General features: G+C 40.8%; 1 protein-coding gene across 1 annotated transcript in view; it reads left to right on the top strand.

Annotated features, from left to right (window-relative positions):
* LOC104493174 (Down syndrome cell adhesion molecule-like) overlaps nt 1–19155 on the top strand; it is a gene marked incomplete at its 5' end in the record, with an annotated part of 39393 nt that overhangs the window by 9180 nt on the left and 11058 nt on the right. Inside the window, 3 exons of the mRNA XM_010135805.1 lie at nt 1593–1889; nt 2815–3090; nt 16505–16783. Coding sequence (XP_010134107.1) covers nt 1593–1889; nt 2815–3090; nt 16505–16783 — 852 coding nt within the window. The remainder of the gene's footprint in view (nt 1–1592; nt 1890–2814; nt 3091–16504; nt 16784–19155) is intronic.

Below are 19155 nucleotides of genomic sequence, written 5' to 3'. Positions count from 1 at the left end.
TCACTTGAATTTAAAAAAAAAAAGGAGAAGGAGTGGCAGAGGTACACAGTGTGCACACTCACAGATTTATTGGTCCTATGTCAGCTTTCTTTCTGGATAAAAAGCTTTTTTGTTGTTGTTTTTGCTGTTGTTTTATTTTCTGAAGAGTGACAGTATCTAATACACAGCAAAGGAAAGGAAGAGAGTCAGAGATTTAAATAAATTAGAAATCTGTCACCTAACCGAAGGGACAGAATGAAAGGGAGAGGGGGGCAGAGGAGAAGATTATGGAATCAAATAAAATCAAATACTTCTGCAGGGATGCTGAGGCCTTTCAGCAGCATGAGACTGGCATTGTCTTATGGTTTTCACTATGTGTCAAGCAAGGGAATTTTGCAACCCTGGTTTTAATTCAGTTTTGTGGCGAGTCTGCAGATCCCTCAGTTTCCTGTGTGACATTGCAATGAAATTACAATATAAAAATTGTGATTTCCAGGGGAGTCATCATGGTTCAAGCCTCCAAAACATATAGGTAATACATAGCAGAGTGTACGTGAGGACATTGTGCACAATGTGCAGGCTCCAATGCTGTAGGAACATTGAAGTTATCTAGCTTACTAGCCACGCAGCTTTTGAAAACCAGACGGTAGTCTGCAGCACTGTTGTCCAAACTTCGGAGTGGATTGCTTCTTATGTTCTGCATACTGCTTTTGGTGTATGGCCTTTTGCTCCCCGTCACACTTGAATTCCTTCTAGATACAGCTTTGAAAGCATCATTTTCAAAGGAGAACAAACATGCATTGCACAATCCCAGAGAGAACTTCCTAATAGCAGAGTGTCATCACTCCTAAATGTTAACCCACTGGATGCTCTGGATAGGTGATTATTGAATCCTGCTTACAATCTCAAAGTTTCTGTCTCCATCCATTCTCTTTATTCATTTTCCTGGTAGAGGCTGAGAAAATTGTGACACAGATCACAAAAGCGAGCATTTGAATGCTCTCCTTACAGAGGAATATTTATCTGCAGTACAAAGTGACCACAGAAAGAAATTGGCATAACTGCTGTTACCGGCAACAGCAGTTATTCAGAAAAACGCGGTTTAATACTTTTCTAAATGGTGTATTGTTGTTCAGGACAAAACTGCACTGGCACAGCTGAGTGAAATTAGCTTTATGCAAGTTATGCGTGGCTCTTGCCAACAGGATGCATCCTTAGCTTTCCAAGCAGCTGCAACCTACCAGGAGAAGAAAAATTCTAAATGTGTTGAATTTTTGCTGTATGTTTTTGTGATGAACTGTGTATGGCTTTGACACTTTTCTTCACATATAGACGTGCGGGCTCGTGGTCCATCTATTCAAGTGTTTTTCCTTCAGCAGGGTCAGTACCAGGTTTCTCAGAAGGTGAAAAAGAAACCTGCAGTAAGCAAAGGATCATTTAAGTACTCTACTTCCAAAACTGCCTTCCCTCTTTCAATAATTAGAGTTATTTCCTGGAACGCAGTTGTTTGTATCACTCCTAAAAATGATCTTGGCTCATGTGATAAGCTCTAGGATAGAGGGAACAAGATTTACACCTTTTAAGTGCTATTCTGCTTTTCTTTCCTGTGGTAGATGGAACTCCCAAAATCATTTCTGCCTTCAGTGAGAAAGTGGTGAGTCCAGGAGAGCCAGTCTCCCTTATGTGCAATGTGAAGGGGACTCCTCTGCCTACGATCACTTGGACGCTGGATGAAGATCCCATTGTGAAAGACGGCAGTCATCGTATCAGCCAGATTATCACCTCTGAAGGCAACGTGGTCAGTTACCTGAATATCTCTAACACTCAGGTCCGAGATGGTGGAGTTTATCGCTGTACTGCCAACAATTCTGCTGGAGTCGTCCCGTACCAGGCTCGAATAAACGTAAGAGGTGCTTGTCAAATCAGTCAAGTGTTGACACTAAGATTTTTTTTTTTTTCTACTATATTTCAAATTAATCCAGTGTGTGAAAAATGCAGCTAAAGAAAAGCTGCATAATGAGTTGTTTTGGTTTCCATTTGATGCCTCAAAAAAAAAAAAAAAACAAAACAAAAAACACATAGCTCATTGTAGTGAAGAAGATTGTTGCATGTGATGAAATGAGTCTTGGAATGCCAAAAACAACTTACTGTTTTTCTTCTCCTTTTCTTCCCCGGCCTCTTCAGCCCCATCTAGACAGTGTGTGGTGTGGTTAGATGTTGGAAGAACCCTCTGGCTTGTGTTCTAGTCTATTTTTTCTATACTCATCTCTGTTAATTCACACTTTCTTTACCCTAGTCCTGCTGTGCATGGGGTTTTTTCTTTCCTTTCCTCCTTTACTTGTCCAACATTCATTGTAATTACTCACGTACACAGTCCTTTAACTCACATTTCTAGCTCTACATGGCATAATACCCATCTTCATGGTGTTATACTTTGTATATGTAAAAAAAAAGCTAACTTTGTCAGTGTTCTCATGTGTAACAGAATTCTAGCTTTCTATCAGTTTTAGTGTTTCATATTAATTAAATAATCTGTAGCCTTTTAATTTGTGGTGCAGCAAAGGTTTTTGTCAAGCAATTGTTGGATAATGCAAACCTATATTCCCACATAATTAGTATGTATGCTGCAGAGTGAGGAAAAACTAGACCATCTAAAATTTAGAGAAACTGCTTAAGTAGCTTTTAAAAAGAAAAACTGTCAAATGCCAGGAAGTGTTGTGCAAGCTGCATCTGTAAATGTCATTAATATTTGTATATTCAGAAAAATTATATGCACGTTTTCTCAAGAAAATGTGCCTTTAAATTGTTTTCAAGAGTTTCTTTTAAATTTTCTAGGGCCAGCAAGCATTCGACCAATGAAGAACATCACAGCAATAGCTGGACGGGACACCTATATCCACTGCCGTGTGATTGGCTACCCATATTACTCCATCAAGTGGTACAAGAACTCTAATCTGCTACCATTTAACCATCGCCAAGTAGCTTTTGAAAACAACGGGACACTGAAGCTTTCAGATGTGCAGAAGGAAGTAGATGAGGGTGAATACACATGCAATGTCCTTGTTCAGCCCCAGCTGTCCACCAGCCAGAGTGTGCACGTGACAGTGAAAGGTGAGGTCAACATGGAAAACTAGAGCCGGCATAATGGCTGTGTTGTTTATAGAAACAGAGAGTTGTGCACACAGGATTGGCCTGGCGGTTAGATAACGAGCACTTAAGAAGGTTAATCCTGATTTGTATTTATTTTTAATGATGACATAGATGCTAGTCAGTTGCTGTGTCTTGCTCTCTCTTGACTTTTACCCTCTTTCATTCAACTAGTGTAGTACTGATTTCTAAGTGGAAGCCTTGCAGAAGCAAGCTTTCTCTGAGCAGTTTTCACTACAACAGTCAGTAGATTCCTGGTTTGTAGCCTAAGTTGCACTGGTGTCTGTTTCTTTGCTGGATGACAAAGTTCACATTTTCATTAGCCAGTGACTTTTCAGCTTTTAAAAAATAAGACGAAAATTTTAATGTGTGTATTTCTGACAATAAGCAAAGGCAGGTGACAATAAGCAAAAGCATTAACCTTGCTCTATCCTCTTACTAAGTGTGCTTTTCTGAGTGTTCTTTATGCTTAGAAAGGTAGCATTGTAAATGAATGTGACTTGAAATTCTGATAGAATGCTTGAAATCTATTCAAGTAGTCCCAAACAAGGATGTTCAGATGGCCCTGAAAGACTTCAGCAATAGACGAGAATAGGAATTTTTCAGCATTGTGTTCTGACTATTCTGATATTGGCAGCGTTCAGACCTATTCTCAAGGACACAAAAGACAGAACCTGATTGCAGTAGCACCTAGTTTTGAACGGTGTGGCCACTTCCTGTGAACCTGTAGGAAGGATAGAGTCATACTTTCACTGTTCCTGAAGTTCATAGAAACTCTTCCTGTATTTTTTTTTTTTTTTGGTGGGCTGGGGAAGGCAGGTAGAGTAGAAGAAGGAAGGAAGGTTGATTCATGTATCCATTCTCAGGTAAGATACTGAGAACACTGAGGTAAACTGACTTTGTTACAGACTTCTGATCTTTTAACTTCTTTCTGCTCTGTTTGTTTAGACCTTTTTTGTTTTCAGTCTGGAGTAAGGTAATTGCTAATTATTTCAAGAGGTTAAGGGATTAGCTTTAAACCACTAGCAATTTGGACTCTGAAAGACATGACATCTCACGCCTGAGACCATCAAAGGCCCTGCTGACATGCTGTGACATAAAAAGCTAACATCACCATTTCTTTTCATGTGTATGGTAGCTTGCTTGATGCTAAAATAATACCACAGGTCCGTTGATACCATTTAGGAACTGAATGCCCAATTGGTCGTTGTGTTGCTGCTGCACTAACACTTCACCATGGTAAACCTGGTGGGGAAAGCTGCTTCTTAAATGATTCCATTCTTCAAATTACTATCAAAACGTGTGTAGCCAGCAAAAAAAAAAATTCAGCAGTCTATCCTTATAGCTCAGGCTTTTAGATCAGAACATTACTAGTCTCTGACAATGCTAGCTGGCACCTCAGGTGCAATACTGGTTTTTCTTCCATTAGCTTACTGTTTCAAACTCGACAGTTTCTTCCCTAGAAAGCAAACTGCCAACTCCATCGATTTTAACTGAACTGTAGCTTTTTTCAATGATTTGACTTCCTTGAATGTATTCCACTGTACTTCTGGATATTCAGTTGCCAGGGTCATTGGCTGGTCAGAAGTTGCAAACGGTGACTGAATATACTCTGAATGACTTGCTGTCCTGGTTTGAGTTAGAACAGGACTAATTCTGCACAGACACTTGCATAAACACGTGGCTTATTTGAAGAGTTCCCATGTGCTGAGCTGCCTCTGCACCCGTGATACAGCCTCGTCCTGCACATGGACCGTAAGGCAGATGTGTCAGTTTCTGTGTGAGAAGTGGTCCACGGCACATGCAAAGCAAACCTGTCAGCATGGTTCGTATCTATTGATCTGGAGTTGCCAAAGTTGGCTGCAAAGTGCCCTGAAAAGTTGGCCCAAAGTAGCCTTCATCGTGCCCAGCCTTGACGAGACACTGTTATTGAGAGGAAAGGTTAATAGCCTGTCCTCATATGATAAGCCCAAAATGTCAAAGGTGAGCTTTGGGTGTCAGACCTGAACAATCCTCAAGGTTCTGCTCTTGCAGCTGGAAGCCAGCATTGCCACAGTGATTTGTGTATTGTGTATTGTTTTCTTTTGTGACTACATAGTGAGTTTATCTAACATATTAGGGGAGAGTCAAAAACAGCCTGTTGCTTTAAAATATTATTAATGTTTGTGTTGCCTTTTTGTTTTATAGATTCCAAAGTTAACACGATGAGTTTTCAGGCACTTTTATCTGATTCCAAGAAATACAGTTATGGTTCAGCTTGCATGGCTGGAAGTTAAAGCACTCTGAAATATGACATCGTAAAGGGAGTTAATATCAGTGCCCAAATGTCCTTATTTACAGCGTAGCTTCTCATACCATCCACATACTATCTTTTCTCCAGAGAAACAGAGGGAGTATTATTGTCCAACTTTATCACCTTGGGCCCTTTGGTTTGTTCTTTTTTGCTACAAGCTTCCTGGGTGACCTTAAACCAGTTGTCTGAAGGGTGATTCGGAATAGATGATACTTAGTGAGCTGTTACTTGGTATTTTGTTTCCTACATATTCTGTTCTGAAGATATAATTATTAATTTCCTCATGAGCTTTTCTGAGATTATAATTTCTGTGGTATCAAGCAGTTTCAGAAGAAATGTTTTTGTTTTCCACCTGGATGATGACAAGTGCTTTGGCAAATGACAACTGAGGCACAGACTGAACTTAAAAGTATCTGCGGATCTTTGTATGTTCAATTCCAGAAGCCTACAGCTTGATTTTTCCAGTTTACCTGCTGCTATGTAGCATTTATGCATTCAAAGCTCTGCTCCCATTGAAATTAAGTTGCTTCTGAGAGTTCTTTTTATTTCTTCAGATCAGTCTCAACATCCAGCTTAGCGACCTCCTTGAGAAAGATAGATTTAAGTAATTTAATTAGCATTATCTAAGAGATCTGTGGCGAGGTGAATACAGAATTTGGCTCTACAGGACAGCATTTATCTGCGTTATGCATACAACTGGTCTTTCTTGTCTGCAGTACTCTACCGTATTCACTGCCCACTTTCCAAACTCTCCAGTATGTGAAGCATATTCGTTCTGTCTTGAATGAGACTTGCTAAAAGCAACATCCAAATAAAGACATGAAACAGCGTGAGCGTGTAACCAGTTACAAAAGAGCTGTCCATTCTGTAGAGTTTTTTGAGATCTACAAGCATCCAAACGAAAGCAAAATCTTGAGGATATTCTTTGGAAATCACTGAAAAGTCTTGGATAGGAGAATAGAAAGTTTCTTTACAATAAATACAAAATTAAATCCTGGCTGACAGAGAACCCACAGTGGGGCTAATAGAGACTTGTTGTGCAGCCTCCCAGCTGGCTGAAGACTGTCAGGAAGCCAAAAGCTTGGGAGCTGGGCTCTTAGGCACTATTTGACCTTAGGCTGACTATTTCTTTGCATTGCCGAGCAGAATCAATTAAAAACCACATGAAATAAGTTGTCCCATTTATTTAGAAATTGCTGGTGCCTTGTCTGCATAGCCACCTCCCCCAGTGATCTGCAGACTCTAAATAAGTTTGTCCCACAGAGAGGTGGCATGTCAACCCACCACCATCACCACCATCCCTTGCCTGTCCCTTGTCTCTGTTCCAAAATCTGGATCTTGGAAGCCAGCAGTCCCTTAAGATGGCTGCTGGAAGCTGAGTGGATAAGCTGGCAGGAAAACACACAGGTTTCTGCTTGGCAGACGTAGGTTTGTTGAAACAATGCCCGAGTCCTAACAGAGCTTTTTGGAAATCAAGCCATGTTGGCATTACTTTTTTATATTTAGACAAATGAATTGGCCAGTTCTGAGTTCTGACAAAAAGCCATGAAAACCCACACTGTCAGGCATACCTAACGGGGGCAAAACGACGACTGCACTTACATACTTAATTTCTGGTGTTTTATATCTGTCAACCACTTGCCTTTGCAACTGTAATAATACCTTTTCAACATGTTTTGCTTTGGCCTGTGTTAAATGAAATTGTTTTGTTTTGTATTTAAAGTAAACCAAACCTCCTTTCTTCCCACTCCTGCAAAGATGTAACAGTACTTACTGACATCCTCAGAAGTAATCATCAAGATTATCCTTGCTAAGGATAATACACAGGTCCTTGCCAAGAACAGAATTATTCTTAGCACCACTAGTTCCTTATTCTGGACTTGACCCAGTGGGGTTCATATACATCAGACATACTAAGGAGAAGAATATTACATAGAAGATGGGAGGTTTTGTATCCATTCCTCCAAATGAGCTGTCCTGCTCAGTCTTCTCCAGCTCAACTTTGTCCAAGTTCTGGCTCTTTTGCTCCGGGTTCCAAAACCAGTCCATCCTCCAAGTCTTTCCCATCTCAGTCCTCGTTTCCTCAGTGCCTTGTTCTCATGGCTCAAACCCATTCTTCCCCTTCAGAGTTCCCAACCCTCCTGATAGCCTCCAATTACAGTTTTCTCTTTCTGTCATCTCCACTGGGTTTTGGTCTTGCTTCATGTGGGTCTTTGTTCACTGGCAGTGCTGTACCTCACCCCACTGCTTCCTTGTCCCAGTCAGTTTCCTAACTCCATGTTAGTAACCCCCCTCACCTCTGCAATCCCACCACAAGACGTCTCCCAACTTTTGATTTCCCCCCTCTAGCCCTAAATCAATTTATATAATTTCCTTCTGTTACCCTGGAGACCTCTTTGAGCTTCTGCTCCATCGCTTGTTGCTGCTATCTGCATGCCCAGCAATGCAGACTAGTTCCCCACTCCCCACTGGTTCCTTGGCACCCACATCTCCTTTCTCTCTCTGTGCATTGAACTAACTTTTATTCACGCTTCCTGGGCCCAGCATGGGCAGCTGTACGAACACTGAAGAGACAAATACATCTGCTTTGATTTCTGACATCTCACCAGACTGCAGTTGCCCCACATGACTGAAACAGACTCAGCCACTGAAGATAGTGCTAGAATGTGTTCAGTGCTGCTCAAACCTTGGGAGCTCTTCGCTCTTAGTCACTGGAAGACATCTTCACAGGATGTGATAACTGTGGGTCTTTTGTCCATTTCTTCACTTATTTTTGAAGAATGTGGGCACACTTGTGAAGACTTTTCATACAGACAGCAAGAATGTCTGATGCTAGTGCCATCACCTGCTAAACTTGAAATCCATGCTGCTAACCATGGGGCAGGTGGGAATTCTCAGAGTTTCACAATGCCTTTTTTCTTCTTAGCTTTTATGGTATGATCAATATATACCGCATCCCTGTTTTTCCACCCTCCCACCTTATTCTTGGAAATGGTCAAACAGTTGTAGCTGAAACTTTCCAGCTGAAATGACTCAGCCTGAGGCAGACACCTGGTCTGGAAAAACACTATCCAGGCAAAAGTCAAACTGCAAGCAAATGAAATACTCTTATAATGAGAAATGTGAGCAAACAAAGAAAGAGGTTCTATTACTCACCCCCTCTGTAAGTTTCATATTCCTGTTGAAAAACAACCTTTCAAGTGGCAAGATGGTAAAATAATAATAGCAGCATCTCTTCTACAGCATTTTAGTACATCTCAAAACATTTTAAACCCAGGAGTGAGTCATTATCTCCATTTTTTTTTTAAATTTATAGTAATAGTTTTCTCAGCTACAGTAAAAGCCATCAGCAGTAAGTGATGATTTTCTTTTCATCAGTCTCATGGGACACACTTCTCATGTAAACAGCCTGCTGCTATTCACACTTCTGCAACAGAAATTAATTGAAAAAGAAACCCCTGAGAGGGAAGGGTGCAGCATCGTTAAAATAAAAAGTGCAGTGTTCAGAAAGACTGTTTCTGATCTTGTAGGGCTTATATATCTCATCGATTTAGAAGGCTTCTCATTGCCTTACACCAAAGTGATAGCACTTCACCTGTTGTGGACCGTGTACAAGAATTGTACCAGCCTGTTTCTTTTAGAAAACAAGCAAACCGAACAGGAGCTATTTCTAAACAACTTCATGTTGCACCAATTTTAATAGATTCTCCTCATCTTTCCTGAGAAATATCTAGCTTTTTCTAATACAAAAATTGCTATTGGTGGGTTTGCATTGCAGATTAGTCCAGGAAGGGCTTGTTTAGATAGTGAAAAATATTCAGACACAAAAAGGAAATACATTAGCAGAAATCTTTTAAGGGTTCTTGGGACCATGGTGCATATTACCATCAAATAATTTGTGAATCTGTTTATACTTCAGTCAGTGGCATGGATTAAATGCGAATTCAGTTGCATGCATTTATCTAAGATATAACTTCTGTCTGTCCTACTGACTGAACCTTGTCAGTAATTCGAGTCAGAAAAAACTTTGGGCCTTGACATCCTTCAGATACGTCTTTCATGATGTCACTTCCTGCCTTTCTTTTACTCTCCCGCGCAATATCTTTTTGTGTTCCTCCAAGCTTGTTGCAACTTCTTCAGGAAGAAATATTCAGATCACTCAGTGACTGGAGTTGTCATATGTAGGAATCATGCAAGAGTCATGTGGTGACAATGGATGAGAATGTCCAGTTGAGCAAAAGATCCTGCAAAAATCCACTTAACCGTCATTCTCAGGCCACATAATAGGCATGGGGACGTTACGGGGAGCAAGCAGTGGCAGCAGTCTGTTTTAAGGGAACATGCACTTCGATGGTGATACCTCCCACATGGGGACCTGTGTTGGGTTTGTGTTTGGCACAGTTTCAGTAATGGCGGATGGGGCTGCTGGCACAGCCCCTGTAAAAAGCTTTGCAAAAATTTCTTCCAGTTCCAATTCAACTCTGCCCCTGGCCAAGGCTGAGTCAATCAGTGCCTCTGACAATAAACATAAATACAGAGGGAAAAGAGTTTTGGCAACAGCCTTTATTTTGGGAGCTCTCTTTTGTTTTGGAGAGGGTAGGAGAGAGGGAGAGACAACCATGGGAAGACAACAATGTGGTCACCCAGGTTAGCGAGGAAAAGGTCGGGGAGACACACTGAAGCAGCCATTTCCTTTTGTCCCGTGGTGAGATGGCATGCTGAGTCCTTGCAGTCCTCAGAGATCACTGGTGGGGAAAAGGTCAGTTTACATCTCATGGAGAAGCCCACACTGGAGCAGGCAGCTGATCTTGAAAAAGGCCATGACTCTAAGGGAGATTTGCGCTGGAGAAGTTCATCGCTGCAAGAACCAGAAACAGAAGTCCCCCACAATAGCTGGAGGAGTTAATGGAGGACTGGCTCCTGCGGGAGGAATATCACATCACTACAAAGGAGAATTGTGAAGAGTGTTTTCCTCCAAGAAGAGAGAGCAGCAGAAGCATCATGCAGCATCATAGGCAGAAGCATCAGTGGGACTGACCATAACTCCCCATCCTCTGCCAGGCTTTGCCAAGTCAGGAGGAGGAGGTAGCAAAGCTGGGCCTGAGAAGAAGGGGCAGGGAAGACATATTTAAAATCCTGTTGTTTCTATCACTGCCCTTTTCTGATTGGTTTCATGATGTGGTAGCTATTTCGTTGTTTGACTTAAATTGGTTTTGTTTTCCCACATCAAGTCTGTCTTTTGCCCATGATCATACTCGGTGAGTGCACCCTCCCTGTCCATTGTCTTGACCCTTAAATCGTTTGTTGTGTTTTCTCCTACTGGAGTGATAGAACGTCTGCGTGGTGCTTAGCTGTCAGCTGGGTTTAAACCATGGCAGAACCCCAGCATCTGACCTATAGAAGCATTCGAAGAAAAGACTGAAACAGTCTGGTATCAGTATATGAGACTTGACATTCAACATAAAACAACTCAAGGTTAGCCTTGAATTAAAATAGCTGACAGATTTTTTAAATGTTCACACCTGTCCTGTGGATGCTGCAGTTAAATACCTTGTTTTGTAGCAGTACACTTTTAATATACTCCTAATGACTTCACCTCTGACGCTGCAGAAAATGGTCACCCAGAAATGTCTGGTGTTTCATTATAATCCTGGTCTTCACGATGAGAAATTCGTATGTACACATATAAAACTTTTCACTTAAATCTAAAATAAACCTCACTGTTTTTGTACGCAGACTTATATCTTTCAAACAGAATTTAAGTTGGTGTATGGATGTGTTTATGGATTAAGTAAACAATATGAAATGAGCCTTAATACTTGAATAAGCTAAGGAGTCCAAAAGTATCTGTGTATCATGCTAGGGTTTATCTCTGTCTACAATGCAACTTTATTTAGTTTTGGTTTTGGAAGAAGACATGTTCTTGTTCTTTTTTTATATGTATTTTGTCAGTTATATTTGAAATACTTATGTATTTGTTACAATTGCCTTAAAAATTTTAAGTACATTGCTGCATCAAGTTAGTGTTAGAATTCACAGTGTGTGTAAGTACATGCAGAAAGCCAGGCCGTGCGTGCAGTATGCTGGCCTGATTTCAAATCAGTGTGTATAAGAATACATAGCATGCAAAAAGACACTATTAACCCTGTGGAATCAAATGCTTATGTGCGGTACTGGAATAAAAGTGAAAGGGAAACTAGAGTGAAATCAGTCAACCTTCTTTAGGAATTATTTTCAGAGCCAGAAATAATTCTGTTAAAGCCCTGATTCATCTAAATCTGAACTTTTGGCTCCAGTGATTTAGTTGGTTTCAACTTTTCACAGTGTTACCTGAGAAGAAAGATCACTTTATATCATGTAGGGGCTAAACAAGAGCAGTAGCTCTGGACGAGGTTCCAAAAGCATAATAAAAATAGCTGGTAAGTGCTTCCAGATACACAGCCCGCAAGTGAGGCTTTTTATCAGGGGCACTGTAACAATGAAGGTAACTGCTTGTTGTGTTACTGTACTCTTGCAGCTGCTATCTTATCTTCAAATCAAGAAGGTTTTCTCTTCTAAAAAATAAATAGCAAATACATCCCCTTGGGCAGGGAACTGAACTTCCTACCATGCTACGTTTGTTTGCAGGGTGCTTCATATGATAAGGGCATGCACTTTTCCCCTCACAATGGAGGCTGAAAGCAGGCGGTTCAACAGAGGGATGAGACATGAGATAAAAGCACTCTCGGTTTCTACACAACATTTTGTATCCTATCTTATTTTGGAGAGGCTCCCTGAACAGTGTCAGAAAGCCTGTGAGCTAGCAGTGTTGCACTGCAGGAAAGGGAAGTGGAAGCGAAGGCAAAGGGTGAAGTCCCTCTCATAAGCTCTCCCGAGAAGTATGTCCACAGCATTTGCTCTGGCACACTCAGTGACAGTTGCTGATAAAATACCACAGCTCGTTGTGGTAAGATTTTGAACATATTTTAATATAGAGTTAATTTTTGTAACTAATGAACATATAAGTAGAGAGAAATGTTGTGCAACAGCAGAGGCATTACAGGGATATGTTTGGTTCTTTTTTTTCCCAATCCATACAGTTAGAAAGGTCCAAAGAATATAAACTGTATTTCCTCCTTTCAAGACAGGTTACAATACAGCACGCACTGAGGGAGCAAGGGATGAGGCTTGCCTCAGTAATGTCATTAACAGATAGTTCGATGAATGACATCCCCTACTGATAAGGCTCAATACGCACAAGTGCAGAAAAATCCAGTGCTTCAGAGATTGTGTGCAATTACTCAGACCATCACCTACAAGGGATGGGGTTGTTTAGGAGGAACAATCGATGGCTGAGAAAAGTTACAAATGACTAGACTGTGGCTAGGGTTTGTGCAGAAACAAAACAGTTTTGGCTTAAGAGGCTATGTAGATTGGTGGTTATTACTTTGCACCCTCCAGTGGACCCCAGTTGTAATTATTCATTGCCAAAGGTATTTTATACTGTGGGCACAGCTCCTGCAACGGTGTTATTACAAGAAAATCCCTTAGGGAACTGTTTATAATGATAAAGAAGAGGACAAGTTTCATTTTACTATGCAGAGCCATGAGAGAGAAACGCCATGTTCTCAAGGCTGTTGCCGGAGACACGCTATCTGCAGGGTAGTGAATCGTCTCAGCAGTTTCTTCCAACATAAATCCCATGGAACAAAGGGCAAGAAATTAAGGATGTTCTTCTGCTAATGGAGAGCAGCGTGGAAGCCCTCCTTGCCCTCCTTTACAGTAATCTCCCAGAGGAACAGAAGACCTTGCTAGGGCACAAAACCATAATTTAAATCTTCCTGCATTAGCACTAATGAGGCTGGCCCATGCTCCTCTTCTTAAATAGACACTTAATTCAAGCACTCATCAATAAAGCATTCCCAAGACATTGCACTTCATTGCATGAAACAGAGATTTTCACGCTTTTGCCCATTGTGGGTAGAGGAAGAACCATGCCTTCCATGTACACAAACACAACATACACATACAGCCCTCCCTATATAGTTAAATATAACATTTTTTATGTAAAACAGCATAATTTAACAAAAAAGTCAAATACAACCCTGAAGTATGATCAGAGGCTGCATATAAGGAAGGAAAATGCTTCAACACACCCTGGAGTATTTTAAACACATTTTAAATACACCTGTCCTGCTGTAACTTTGATCTCTCAGCATTAAAGTAGTGTACAATCCCTTTTATTTTATTTAGTGCTGTTTGGCAATGATACAGCTTTAGTTTTTTTAAAAAAATAACCCACATGCTGGTTAATCAAGCTTGATACTTTCTTCTGTCAAAGACATACGTCAACTTTTTACTGCATAGATAGGTAGATACATAGATAGATACAGCAACTTTTGTATTTCAGAAATTAGTTGCCTGAATTTAGATATGCTTTATTATATGGTTTTAATAAGTGATTTTTTTTTTTCCTTTTTGATATTTTCCTTCTTCAAATGCAGAAAGAAAAATTACCTGCTTTGGTAGGACACCAGGTCACACTAACATGACCTAATGATCTTGCTCCCTGTTTTCTTCATCAGGAAGATGGAGAGTGAAGGTGAACGTACTAATCCTTGAGCAATATGTTATCTGACTTTTGATATAGTTTTGTCCACAAAAAATTACTTCAAATTTGTTACACACTCAGCAGAAAATACAGAAGCAATTTGTCCGCCTGTTGTGAATTTTAGCATCCTTCAGTAATGATGCCTGAGACTAAGAGAAGGATTTGGGCAGAAATGTGCTAGTCAGCACAGTACAGTAAGGGGGGCACTTGGCATTTAGCAGATATTTGCACTCATCAAGCAGAAAGGCTATGTCAAAAAATTTTGACAGTCTCGTTCTAAAAATTTCTCATTCCCGCTTATATTACAAAAAAACACTTGTCAATAAATGCCAAGAGAAATTTGGTCTTTTTCTGCTGATGTACAAAGAATCTGGAATATCTCATGTGAATGCGTTAGCTGCACTAAGGTAATTAGGAGAGACAGACATTTTGCCTCACTTGGTGACGCTAGGTCCCGAAGTGAAAAAGCAGTTAATTTGCAGCACTCAAACTTCAAATAAACATGGTAATTTATGCCGAATTTCTTTCTTTTCTGCATGCCTGATCTACCAGATTTTCAAAACACAAGACAACAGGTTTTACCAATTCAAGAAATGGCAGTCAGGAAAAGGCGTTACAGCATGTGAGAAAAATTGATTGCAGCAGCAGTTCCCACAACTGCAGACAGCGAGCTACTCTCAGAAAGTCAGGGAAAGCCTGTAAGGATGAGTTGTGGTACCTTGCGCCTGGCGTTACCTCTCCGTGGCAGCTGTGCACGTTCATAACTACTCCTCATCAAATAGCCTGACAGCTGTGCCGGGAACAGTGGAGTTAATATCAGATTGGCGTCAACCTCTTGCACCATGCACACATGCACGTACACAAGCATTTCAACATGCCTTTGAACAATGCCTTAACCCTTCGGGGGTTTTGGTATTACTTCCTTAGTGATAAACTGTCTTACTGCTGATGGAGGAGCAGCCAACATATGCCGTGATCAAAAGAAATGCACTGAGCTAACATAGTGGTGGTCACAAATGCCCATTCCTGCATCCCAGAAACAGGACGCTATCAGCGGAGCAAAAATGCTGCCGGGGAAGTCAGTGGGCTAGCATACATTGCAACCACTTTGAAGGGTTTTTCTGCTTCTTTGCTGCCTCAGTTCTGGGGAAAACACAGCCTTAGATTTGCTGAAGGGAGAAAGGACAAAAGAAATACAATTAGATAAAGCCACCAGCTCCATTTTCTTCTGAAGCTAGCTCATATACAGCAGTACAAATGTTCTGCTGTGGGTATCCTTCAATCTTTCTTGTTAAAGATGTTCAAATGTACTTCAGAGTATATATATATGTATATATAAGTAATGTCTCGGGAAAGAACAGGAAAGTGCACTCCTATATCTAAGGTACATAACCTCTAGAAACCTTATATTGTGATAAATGAGTATTTGAGTACTACTTGCAAAGTTGGTTTTATAGTCTTTTCAGGACTGATTGATAGAAACCTATCTTAGACCAATGCCCTGATAGAGTGGCTGGTAGAGAGGCTGATAGAGTGGTCCCCTGAGAAGAGGAGAATATTTCAATTCCTTCGTCTGGGTAGGTATTTGAGTCTCGCTTTACCAAATCGTTAATAAATGTCTGGACACAACTCGGAGAAAGTGAGGCACCCCCATTAATTGTTGCTTAGTTTATTGAATCCAACCCACTGTTACCTTTGTTTTTATTAAGAATACCTGAAAACTAAATGCTTTATTAAAGGTAAAATTCTTCCCTATGATAGAAAATAAGAGCATTTCTTTCATGTTTTTGGTTCAGCCACAGAATAATAAGTACAAACAAACAAACAAAAAGAAAGAAAGATTCGCCGAGCAAAATATGCTTGTCAGGAATTAAACACCAGCATGAGTGTTTGTGCCTTGTACTGTCCTATTTAGAAATCATATTTAACTTAATTTTCCTTCCTCTAAGTATTGTGTATGCCTTTCACTTCATATCTCTTCCCAATGTTACTGAGAATTGTGAATTTAAATACTACGAAATAAGCACCAGGAGCAGTTAGAGAAGCTTACGCTCCCTTTCATCATGCCCCAGATGCAAAGATGGAGCCTCTTTCAGGTTTAGTCCTTGACCTTAAAGCAAGGCTTTCACACCAGACCTTGAAAGCTGCTGAGAACTTCCTGGACTGTCCAGGCGGTGTCACTGCTGAAAGACCTGGAGAGTCTCAAGCTAGCACTGTGATTTCTTGAAGAGATGCTCAATTCCTTTGCAGGGATCTGACAGTGGTGTTTGGTGTCTCTAGAAGGCAGGCGTTTCACCGATTGTGACCTCTTCTTATGCGTTGGATAGTCAAGAAAAGAAGATATTTGCAAAAGATGTGATTTTTTTAGCTAAACAATGCTCTGTGGCTGTTGAAGGTGTTGATTTTACATGTTCAGCACTGCACATCTGTTCCATTATGTTATTTGCAGAAACAAGACCATAATGCTATAGCTCCTCTTTTCTCTTTTGTTTCAGTTCCACCTTTTATTCAGCCTTTTGAGTTCCCGCGGTTCTCCATTGGGCAGAGGGTCTTCATTCCCTGCGTGGTGGTCTCCGGGGATTTGCCCATTACAATCACGTGGCAGAAGGACGGCAGGCCGATCCCAGCCAGCCTTGGGGTGACGATTGACAACATCGACTTCACCAGCTCCTTAAGGATTTCTAATCTTTCGCTGATGCACAATGGGAATTATACCTGTATAGCTAGAAATGATGCAGCAGCTGTGGAGCATCAAAGCCAATTAATTGTGAGAGGTAAGTAGATGCAATTAGTTTGAAGGGCACCAATTAAGCAGAATTCATCAGCATTTTGTAATGACATCTGTTTGATGGAAAGTATAAAAGCGAGGGAAATATGATAATCCCTCTCTTCATGACAGAGAGCACAGAGAGCAATGAGGCACGGAAACAAATATGACTTTTTCTTTCTAAAAATCTGGAAACTAATCAAAACCCCTGAAGTGCAAAGGGTGGATGGGGAGCCACAAGACTGACTTCCTGAAAAATTTTAGGAAGGCACAAGCCCATTCGTTGCGATAAAGGTTTTGAAATGGTATCAAATTCCACACTGATATAGCTTTAGTCTGATTATTCCAATTTTTCATTTAGGTCAGTCTTTCATATAACATTATGTCAGTAAAAAAGCAAAACATTGAAGTCAACATCATGGGGAAAAGTCTCTCCCGTGTTATCATGTTGTTCTATTCCTTGTGATAATTAGGCAGTTAGCATGATTCATTTGCTTATGCTAACTTCGCAACATTTTGCCTTGAAATAGATGTGAATATAGTTTCAGTAAGGAAACATTTGACGTGGAAAAGACCTTTTGGAGAGATACCTTGCCTTTAACAGCTTTTGCCTTTAAAGTCACACCCTAGCCAAGTTACCTAGAGATTATGCTGCGTGATGTATTTTCAAACCTAATGGTGCAAAACTTCAGCAAAATCAGATTGCTTCCTTTTCTTTCTGGAAGCTTTTAAAAGAGTTTTAATTTTTTAAAAAAATAATACTGTTATACTCTTTCCTCTCCACCATGTCCTTCTTGCTAGGAGTCATTAGACTCCTCAGAGAAAAAGGGCACATAGTGTAATCCCGCAAGTAACCCTCGTTATTTCTGTGTGTTGCAGATCAATACATTTTATATTCCCCTCTGTAAGTGTACCAAGATAAATCTTAAAACCACTCAGGAGCTTTTGCCACCTTCTCCAGGATTTTTTTCCCCCTCAAATCTTCATTTGAAGCAAAATCTAAACACCTCTTCCTTTTAAGTTAAACCTTCCCACTGTCCTAGGACTATCTTTAATGTACTATCCCTAGTTTTCCACTTACAGAACATGTATGCTTATCTTTCTTTGTTTATATTAGCATTTCCAAAATTGAGCAGCAACTAAGTCCATTGTTTTTTCACTAGTTTTGACATATTACCTTAATGCTGTAATTTTTTAACCTCACTGCTTTTAATCTTATATATTATATAGTCTACTACTTGCCCTATTTATCTAGTAATTCTTAAATGAAGTAGTCTAATTAACTACATGCATTTAATCGTTCTTTTCCTAAGCTGTTCTGTTAGCTTTTAACCCTGTTCATCATTCTAATAATAAGAGATTTTCCTCAGCTTCTCTTTTGCTGGAGAAAGGAAAGTTGACAACCTCCCATCGCAACCCACTAAGTGGGCTATGTCTACCGTACGCAGAAATGCTGCGCCTAATAACAACAGCTGAGATTGAACCTGATTTGCAGTTATACCCAGCGCCTGAAGTGATAGGAATAAATTGCTGTGGCAACTCTGAATGGGTTCCTACAGGCATTTCATCAAAACAGGGATGGTAGAACAACCTAGGTTGTACCACTGATAACTGGCGCTCTGCAAACGCTGTCTATCATTTTCTCAGCACTGAGACCCACAAAGCTGTAACAGCTCAAGTGAACCCATGTGTGTGTGCCCCACTGACTGGGGCAAGCCTTGCCTTCCCTTAACTCCTCCCTGCCTTGCCTGAACTGCAGTTTCCCTGCCTCCTGCTGTCGAGGGGCAATTCCTCTTCCGGTAAGCCCCTGGCTGGCCTGACCTCTGTCCTCAGACACGTCTGCCTTCTGCTGCCGTTTTTGACATCAGTTAGTTTTCTCTCCTTGTCCAGAGGAGTAATTCTGGGGAGCTTGCTCTCACACGCCTCTCCAGCTGCTGACATCAACACCTCCCCATTCCCCTTATGTGCTGCTGCTCTAATAGCTCCTCCTGATGAGGTCTCTGTCCCAGTAGTGGGATGACAACTGTTGGATGCGTCTGCCTGAAGGGTGTCCTTATAAATCCATGGTTATGATACCCCAAGGCTTGGAGAAGCCTTCTGGAGTCCTACTCCTGCAGCTTTTTAGGAGGTTATAAGGAGTAGGGGTTTTTTTTCTCCTCTTGCTGCCTCCTCTGCAGCAGCCTCCTTTAAGCCTCTCCTTCTCTCTCCCCTCTTCTCTCTCTCTGTCAATTTAAATGGTAATGCCTTAATCAGTTTTGCACATGCATCTGGTATAATAGTTCTCACTCAGAAGGAAAGGGGGAAGTATAATATGTTGTTAGAACTGAATTTTCTGCCAAAACACTAGACTGACCCCTTTCACTCACAATGAATTGATTA

Source organism: Buceros rhinoceros, unplaced genomic scaffold (assembly GCF_000710305.1).
Source record: "Buceros rhinoceros silvestris isolate BGI_N320 unplaced genomic scaffold, ASM71030v1 scaffold2565, whole genome shotgun sequence".
In the NCBI taxonomy this organism is placed as follows: Eukaryota; Metazoa; Chordata; class Aves; order Bucerotiformes; family Bucerotidae; genus Buceros; species Buceros rhinoceros.
Note: the sequence above shows the minus strand (reverse complement) of the source record. Positions and strands in the feature narration are given on the sequence as shown.